Here is a 10,000-nt window from a genome sequence, read left to right on the forward strand (position 1 = left end):
ATGTGTGTGTATGTTTGTTTGTGTATATGTGTGCGTGTTTGGTTGTATGTATGTGTGTGTGTTTGTTCGTGTGTATGTGTGTGCGTTTGGTTGTGTGTGTGTGTGTATGTGTGTGTGTATGTGTGTTTGTTTGTGTGCGTGTATCTGTGAACCGATTTGATTTAACATATCTTTATGTTTTCATCAGCGTGTTATCTACAGTATTTTCAAAGTTATAAATGGGTGAATATGGGAAGTCAAAATTATGATAAATTCTATGCCATCCAAAGAAAGTTTAAACATGGAATAATAATATTACTCTAAATGTATTGTAATTTATATTAACATTACCATACAATACTGAAAAAAAACAAGGATAAAAGTTACAACAACGATACCAGTAATAAAATAACTGAAAAAAGCGATATTGACAACATAATAACGGTGCATATAGAAACGGTAGACATAACATGGCTTTTGGTCAGAACAGATGACAATGGTCGAAGAGTCAAGTGGACTGAGGCATATTGTCATTGAAGCTACGATTATTTTTTTATTGTTACTGATGCATAAATGATGTAAAATAAGCAGAATGAAGGTCGGAGAAGGCAAGTATAATAATAAGAAATAAGATAGAATACGTTTTTTTTATGTAATTCCAAATGAAAGGGACAGCGTTATCATAAGACCAAAAAAAGATGATGAAGATGGAAGAAGGAATTAAAAAAGGAGAAAACGGAAAGAAAGAGAGAGAGAGAGAGAGAGAGAGAGAGAGAGAGAGAGAGAGAGAGAGAGAGAGAGAGAGAGAGAGAGAGAGAGAGAAAGAGAGAGAGAGAGAGAGAGAGAGAGAAAGAGAGAGAGAGAGAGAGAGAGAGAGAGAGAGAGAGAGAGAGAGAGAGAGAGAGAAGAGTGAGTTTTATTCTATTTCATTTAAGAAAAAACATTCAGAACAGTTTTCGTGTCCTGCAAAAAAAGTCAAGGGAAATATCTAAGCATGTACCCCAACAGGCTTAACTTAACTTAACGTGTATTGATCTAAATGGCCGATTTTCAAACATTCACTATACTTGCCTGAGTCGATATCACTCAAGTGATATTCTCTGAAGATTATATTTTCTTCAATCGAATCCATTTTTTAAACTACAGATGACGTAATAAATAAGACTATAAGGCTTTGTGACAAGCATAGTTTACTATACGAGATACTGTCACACTACCAAATGGTGACACGTCCATTTTTCTGATTTTTTTCAGTCCATACCTAATATCCTCTATGAGAAAGTTGATAGCACTTCTTATCATTTGATTAAGAGATTAAGTGACCAACCTTATCATAGGAAGAAATTTCAATATGTGAGGTAGGGTGACATGAATGTTTTGCCCTGAACGTCTAGAAATTTGGTGTAGGATGTATTTACACATTAAGAGAGAGAGTAAGAGAGACATCATGGATAGATAGATAGATAGATAGATAGATAGAGAGAGAGAGAGAGAGAGAGAGAGAAGAGGGAGAGAAAGAGAGAGAGAGAGAAGAGGGAAAGAAAGGGAGATAGATGGATTGACAGATAGATAGATATATATAGAGAGATAGAGATAGATATATAGATATAAATAGATAAATAGATAGATAGATAGATAGAGAGGGAGTCAGAGAGAGAGAAAGAGAATGAAAGAGAATTAGAGAGAGAGAGAGAGAGAAAGAAAGAGAGAGAGAGAGAGAGAGAGAGAGAGAGAGAGAGAGAGAGAGAGAGAGAGAGAGAGAGAGAGAGAGAGAGAGAGAGAGAGAGAGTAAGTGAGAGAGAGAGAAAGAAAGAAGAAGAAGGGAAATGAATAAACGTTGCACATACAAAATGTTCGTGGTTATAGTAGAATACCTCCCTCCTCTAAAATGTTACTTTGTAGATTACACTGCAATTTCTTCCCCTCAAGTTAAACCACTAATTGCACTTCAATTTTTCCAAGAAGAAGGGGTCACTGAGTAAAAAGAGGTGCAGGGAAAGAAGTCTGCATGGTAATTGTTCATGTTTTAAGCACAAAATAAGCAGCATGTGGCTGTCATATCATTTATGAAGTCTAATATAATTGGTTGTCGTGGAAATATTAGAAGTCTGACATCAGTGAATTCATCCTCTAAGCAACTGATTATCATATTGCATTTGCAAGCAAAGATGAATTACTAGATTCCCGATCCCGTTTTTGTTGGAAGTAAAAAGTATAAAAGCATAAAGAGGGGACACCAAAACCTTGGAAATATAAAAGTTCGAGAACAACCAAACGTAATGAATAGGCAAGGAAACACTAAATGTAAGAATAGCAAGTGCTGATTCTAATACATTAAGGCCTCATAATATGTAGGCGCTCGGAATTACTCTTAAGAAGCGAATATTCCAGCTAGGCCAAGGTAGGTCGCGATCACTCTTGTAAAAGATGCTTAAAAACTCTCGGTCGGGAACTTGGCGTTTTTGCATTCTTTTTCGTCGCTAATCCGAAATGACGTCAGAGGGAGGAAGGGTGGGGGAGGGGTGGAGGGGAGGGGGAGGGCCGGATATGAGAGTATATTAGTCGAGGTTCCTTTAGGCTTTCGTCAGTACTCAGCGCTCTCGATCTAGCAATGGCCTTTAAGGTTTGTCGCCCCGCCGTGCAATTTGTGCGATACGTTTCGCTAGGGAGAGATTTGCCACCTTATTTGGTATTCATTTCCTACAGTGTGGGCATCATCGTTGTTTTTCTTGCAAAGACTTAGGGGAAAATATTAATACTTCATATTCTTGGTCTCAGTAACGAATGCACGTATGAATTAGTCTGTCTCCGAATTATATTGCATATTTTATGACTGTACATCACCACTCTCTTTCATCTCATCAAAGCTATTCATCATTACCGCCCTTGTGGTTATGGCCGCCGGCCGCCCAGAATTCGACAGGACGCCTTACTCCGCCCCCGCCCACGTAACTCCCGAGGTTAGTGCGCCTAAAGCAACCCTCTGTTATTGCTAAAAAAAAGTCAACATCTATAGCACTGTATATTTAAAGTAAGTACTACTGTATTTAGTGACTATTCGTAACGGACCTTGACATTATGACTAACAATGATATGATTCATAGCCTTTCAATATGAGTTGTTATCATGATTTCCTATCAAAACGCACGTGAAGTTGAATGCACCTGCTATATAAAAATGAAATTGTTTAAAACCCGTATTTCTAAGTAATAATGACTTCTGCTGTTCTACGTTTCGACTATTAGCTCGAAGTTGATCTTTAAAAAAAAGTCTCAAGCTGCTAACACGGATTCCCGACAAATCTAAATTTATTCGTGACGCAAAATCATACTCAGATACGATTCGAGGCGTGGCGTTGACTCAGAAGTGGCTCTCCTTATCATCACTATGGTCTATGGTGATAGATTTATGTCTCAAGTGTTGCGTAATAGGAGAAGAGTCACTGGGGATGCTAAACATCATCTTTATGGTGATGGTAAGGACGGCAATGATGATGATAATAATAATAACAATTATAACAATAATGATGAGGATAATAGTACTAGTTATAAAAATAACGTTTAGGATAATAATGTTAATGATGATAATAATAACGATAATATAAAAGATGAAAAAATAATAAACAACAGCAGCTATAATGACGATAATGATAATAATAGAAATAACGATAATAGAAAGTAATGATAATAGTAATAGAAAAATGATGATGATAATAACAAATGGTAATGAAGATAATGGTAATAATAACTTTGACGCTACTGCTACTAATGTTAATGATATCATAAATAACCAATAATGATGATCATAGAGTTAAATTAACTAATAATAACATTGATAATGATGAATATGGTAATGACGTTAATAATGAGAATATTAACGATAATAATCATCATAATGATAGCAATGGCAGTGACAATAACAATAATAATATTGGTAATGCTGATAACAGTAATGCTAATAATGATAGTGATAGTTGTGCCAGTTATAATAACAACAACAATAACAATAGTAATAATAATAATAATAATGATAATGATAACAGTGATAGTAATAATACTGATAATAAAAATGATAATGATGATAATGATAATAATGATAACAATGATGATAGTAGTGATAATAATGATAGTAACGAGTACAACAACAACAATAACAACAAAGACGAGAATGAAGATAATAATGATAATCATCTGGATAATGTTGAAAATTATAACAGTAACCAACATAACAGTTATAATTTTTTATAATAATGATGATAATTCGAACAGTGATACCGCTACTACTAATGATAATAATAATCATACTAAAAAGGATTATGATGATAAAGATGATACGAACGCTAATACTAATACAGTTATTTCCCCAACTACTAATGGTGAGGAATACGAAATTGATAATACATGAGAATAATGTGTAATGTGAATATGGAATACCATTGAACAATAAGAATGACAGCATAAGATTAAACTGAACTAACAATTTTAATAAAAGATAGAATGTACAGATAATCAAATAACTGGCAACTATGATACCACGCTACACATAAAGATTACACGTGTGTTTTGGATGTCGAAACTTACTTATTTTTATTGTAAATACCAATGGTGCTACTGCAGTAACATTCATGTATATATGCAACATAGGAACGACATGATTGGTATCAGTATTTTTCATAGCCATTATTTTTGTCTTTTATGAAACCATAGATGAAGTTGGATCCTTCGAGTATTTAAAAAGAAAAAGATTCGAAAGCCACATTGAAGATGTCTCAACCATTGTTTAATGATTCGAATCCCATTTCGGATTTTCATCCTATAGGAAGGAGCTTTAACCTGCTGAAAGGCATAAACAACGAACATAAACCTCATAAACATATTACAACAATCAGTGACGGTCACAGCAAACCCCCTTGTAGGACCCCGTCCGGTACGACTTCAGCTACGGGGTGAATGACGCTTATTCCGGGACGCCCCACGGCCACGAGGAGACGCGGGATGGCGAGCTCACCAAGGGCATCTACTACGTGCAGCTTCCCGACGGTCGCCTGCAGCAGATCACGTACACTGTCGACGGCGACTCGGGTTTCTTGGCTGAGCTGAAGCATTGAGGCATATTGAGTGTGATTTATGTTTTTATTTTTTTTGTTTTTGTTTTTGTTTCTAGTCTCAATGGCTGTGGTTAAGCGGATTTATTATACTTTGTTCTTTATGCAGTTATATGGTTGAGTCTATTAAAGGATGTATTTTGATTTGTATCTATTATATCCATCCTTTTTTTTGCAACAGTTTTTAGTCCACATAAAGTGTAAATACAATTACATTACAAAAGGCAAAACGATTATGAAGTATATTGATTTCATTATATATCAAACACTAAATATTAAAAAGGAAAAAAAACGAAATATTTCTTAAACATTCCATCACCCACAACACTAAATAACACCAAATACCACAAAGTACGAACAGGTTCCCCAAATCAGACTGAGCCTTCTATCAAAAATATATGGAATTCATTGCCATCAAAAGTGTATCCTGCTTTTTTATGATTTGGCTTATCAGTTTTAAGATCACGTTTAATGATGAAGATGACTAATAAAACGCAACATTGGAATGACTCACTTGTGATTGTGTCTCTGATTTGGGCGTTTAAACATCAGACATTAATCTACACGCTTTGATTATTATAAATCTTATATCAGTAAAACAAATGAAGATTATATATGCATGCAAGAACAGCAGTAACGACAATTACACATTCAGGTGCGTATTCACAAAGAAATCACTTCAAGACTGACATGAAAAGCATCGGTTCCACAGTCTTTAAAATGCATATACACTACACGCAAAGTTGCCAGAGAACGTATTCCATGTATTTGCACATTCATTTCTAAGCGCTGGAGATAGATAGCACGCACACGCACAATCACATGCACATGCACGCGCACGCACAAACATCCACACCCACACACACACACACACACACACATATATATATATATATATATATATATATATATTATGCACATATACATATACATACATACATATATATATATATACATATATATATATATATATATATATATATATATATATATATGTATGTATGTATATGTATATGTGCATAATATATATATATATATATATATATATATATATATATATATATGTATGATGTATAGTATATGTGCATAATTAATATATATATATTTATATATATATATATATATATATTATTATGTATATATATATATATATATATATATATATATATATATATATATATATATATTATATATATATGAATGTATATTATATATATAAATGTGTGTGTGTGTGTACATATATCCATGAATGCATTTTCTCGATGGAGAGAAAAAAATTAACAACGATTTTTTACTAATTCAATATCGATATTTAGAGTTGGCGCCCATCCAGTGGCCTCGTTGATTTAGTTCCAGTTCATCCTTCCTCAAATGTGGACTTGAGGCTACTGCAAACTATTCTAGTGTATGATATTAGCCATATGACACTTATTACGATTTTTTCTACACAAGTGTTTTTTTCATATTTCCGATAAATGATAGAATTTTGTGAAGTTTATCATTAATGTGACCCTGTGGTTTCTTCTAGCTTTTCCCAATATAGGGGTTGATTTTGCTATCACCGTATCTCACTACATCAAAGACGGCATTCGTAGTACTACTGCATTAGAATAAACTTTCGATGTCCTTTTCAAGACTGAATTTTTGAATCGCCTGCGACACGTGTCTCTCTGAACTTCTATTTAACCCGCGGTTTTAAACATAGTTGGTGTCAAGACTGATTCTTGTGGTACTCGACTTGCCATTTGTCTCCATGCAGTGTTTTTATCAAATTAATGTGTTCATATTAATGGATGTTTCATGTTCAGGGAGATGTAAAGCGTCGGAATGGTAATTTAATGTTAAGACCTCTGTAGTGCCTCATTGTGGCCGTCCATGTCAATTGGGTACCTTGCAGTCACAGGCAGAGCTGTAGGACATCTTCACGTAGCAGGAGGACCTAGTGGTAAGGACCCATCGCCCATCGTCGTATAGACGCGCCCGAGCTTCATACCAACGCCTTCGAGGAGGCTTTCTTTGCTGCAGGAGGGTTATGGGGAGGGTGACCAGCCCCGCTCGCGATCCAGCTGCCACTAGCCCTAGTTGGTGCTTGGGCTACTTACCCCGACTGCGCTGGGTCAGCAATCGCCTTATTCTCGAATCAGTTCTTCTCTTTCATTTTTACACTTAGTGGGTGGCTACCAACACGACTTTCTTTTCTTTCAGAATGAACTATAAACTTTTAGAAAATGAATGACAAGCAGATTAGCTTCCTCTAATCATGGTTCGAATGCAAAGAGTTTGTGTGTGTTTATCTATCTCCAAACATACACACACATGCTTATATGTATATGTATTCATGTATCTATTTACATCTATCTATCTATCTATTTATATGTGTGTGTATTTTTGCCAAAGGATAGTTATATAACATATGAACATTTATATATTCAAACATAAGTTATATCAAACAAATGACTCTCCATGCGAGCACCTCACATGACCTGATCAATGACCTAACCGACTGCAAAATTGCAGAACAAATACGACGCCAGTTGCGCCAGGCAAACTTCGTCTTGAAGAGATTCTGAATGCCTGCCGGAAGTCGTTTAGAAGGTAGGGTCTCGAACTTTGACCATCACTCTTTCGGCCAAAAACAGGCAATGAGCGAGGTCAACCGAGCCCTTCGAAGTAACCTCGCATATCCTAATCGGTATCTCGCCTTAAAACTCTGTTGCCCTCAGATAGGATTTTCCTAGATTGGAAAAGACTCAGCTTAGACTTCCCTCTAAGAGGTCATTCTCCTCCTTCGACTCCTCCCTCGAGGGTGGAGAGACTCGATACTCTCAGCCCTTCGAGATGACAGGTAGATTTGTGTCTAGGACTTTGGTGACTTATATTTCATGAATTGTATTTTTGTCAAGTGTTTCCTTTAGTGTTCTCGATATATTTGTAATCCAGGTCTCCTTTGCTTTGCGTATATTTCGTGCCCATATTGTTATTGTAAATAGTGTTATATATCTTGAGTTATATATTGACATTTTGACGTGTAGGACAGAGATAATTACTATATATGAAAATGATTGAAAGTTCTTCGAGTAAGTGATACATTTACTACCATTATTACTGATAAATACTGATCCATAAAATACACAAAATATCCACTAGATCATTAACATCAGCACGGAAAGCATTTCAAGAATCTTGACGGCATTATCAAATTGAGACTATTGAACTGGCAATATACCTTGTATTCTCTGTCAAAACAAAACGAAAAATAGATTAACAAAATTGAGATATTGGATCAAGGTTTATAGGCCTGAATTACCTTACATTATCGAGGGAGTTCTTAATATGAAGTCCAACATTTTTATTGTTGAAATATAATGCAATATCTATGTATACGAAGGAAAAGCTTATATAGGATAGCGTTTTAATTATGATTGATCTGACATACAGCTTTCAAAATAAATATATCAATTTAGAACACTCAGGCATATCCAGCAGTGGCGTCAGCCGGATACTGAGGCTCTCCTTCGTACATGACATCCGCCACGTATCCGGAGTCGACGCTGACAGTGTAGGAGACCTTCTGGAGGCGGCCGTCGGGAAGCTGCACCTGGTAGGATCCCTGCGTGTCGGGGCCGTCGCGAGCCTCCTGGTGGCCGAAGTCATTCTCGGACGCGTCGTCTTGCACTTGGTAGTTGAACGAATACTTTGCAGGTTTCTAGATAAAAGGAAAACCATCATTGCGTGGAAACAATAACTATTATTTGCTAATTTATCATTATCACGGTTCGGTAAATTGCTATAGAAACTATTTATTTAAGGTATGATACCGATTTACCTCTGGTTCAGAGGGAGCGGAATAGCCGGTGTCAGGGTGAGCATAGGCAACAGCCAGGAGAACAGCCGCAACTAGTACCTGTAAAAGAAAGAATGAAGAATAGAAAAACAAACAAATAAGAAAACAAACAAACATAACCGTCGATTTTTCACTGGACACGAAATATAATTCTGTTTGACATGATAGCCTAAATTGTATACATTGAAGTGGACCTTGACTGCCATGTTTACTGATGAACTTCAACTGGTGTTCCCTAAAAAACAGCTCTATATATACACACGTGTACTTCTATGACTCCTCCCATCATGACGTCAGCATTTTGGAAAGCTTTGCATATAGCTATCTCTCATCCAGGATCCTGCATCTTTTCCTTTGGCATGCATCACCAACCTTCACACACTCTGTACATGTCAAAACCGCATGATACACTCCCTTTCGGGGTGTCGTTAAAGGCCCAACGTACCTGCTCTCCTTTACCATTTCAATTAGTTAAGAACTTGGCCTTTGCCTTCAGAGATTTTTATTTTCACTTTTATTTTAGATTTATTGTGTTGTCAATTTTTTCTTCGTTTTTTTTTTTCCTTTTACTTGTATTTCTCTATATATGTTGACATTGTTAGGGTCATATTCGTACATATCTAGTATTCCCATTGTGTGTTTATCTGTTTTTTTTTGTGTGGCTGACACGATGATGCTGGCAAAACGAATACCAAGGTGAAAGGGCTAATAAAGATAAGGGTAATCAAATGATGCTAATCATCATCCTCATGAATAACAATATTTTTACCATCTTTATTATCATCTTATCATCATTTCCATTACCATCAATTTAATTGTTACTGATTCTACTACGTCTGATTTAATTATCATTATGATAATATCTATAACATGAATAATATAAATGATAATAATGAGTGCTGATACTTATACCAATATTAACCTTTAAGTGATGATAATGAAGATAATGTTAAAAAAGGAAGATGTCAAACACACTCTCCCACACTTGGATATATATATATATATATATATATATATATATATATATATATATATATACATACATATATACATATATACATATATACATATAT

At 35.3% G+C, this 10,000-nt stretch overlaps 2 protein-coding genes across 2 annotated transcripts in view; one reads left to right on the forward strand and one right to left on the reverse strand.

The window, feature by feature from the left end:
* Positions 1 to 2,574: 2,574 nt before the first annotated feature.
* On the forward strand, positions 2,575 to 5,227 carry LOC122249833 (cuticle protein 18.6-like). Its single transcript, XM_043010968.2, has 3 exons — positions 2,575 to 2,602; positions 2,847 to 2,939; positions 4,895 to 5,227. The coding sequence occupies exons 1-3, from the start codon at positions 2,591 to 2,593 to the stop codon at positions 5,084 to 5,086; spliced, it is 297 nt and encodes a 98-aa protein (XP_042866902.2). The 5' UTR covers positions 2,575 to 2,590; the 3' UTR covers positions 5,087 to 5,227.
* Positions 5,228 to 8,476: 3,249 nt separating this feature from the next.
* Positions 8,477 to 10,000, reverse strand: part of LOC122244404 (pro-resilin-like) — a 3,513-nt gene continuing 1,989 nt past the window's right edge. Inside the window, exon 3 of the mRNA XM_086544655.1 lies at positions 8,477 to 8,789. Within this exon, the coding sequence (XP_086400781.1) occupies positions 8,553 to 8,789 (237 nt within the window). The 3' untranslated portion in view covers positions 8,477 to 8,552. The remainder of the gene's footprint in view (positions 8,790 to 10,000) is intronic.

This window comes from Penaeus japonicus, unplaced genomic scaffold, assembly GCF_977035675.1.
Source record: "Penaeus japonicus unplaced genomic scaffold, GWHDUDI00000001_assembly GWHDUDI00000002, whole genome shotgun sequence".
NCBI classification, from domain to species: domain Eukaryota; kingdom Metazoa; phylum Arthropoda; class Malacostraca; order Decapoda; family Penaeidae; genus Penaeus; species Penaeus japonicus.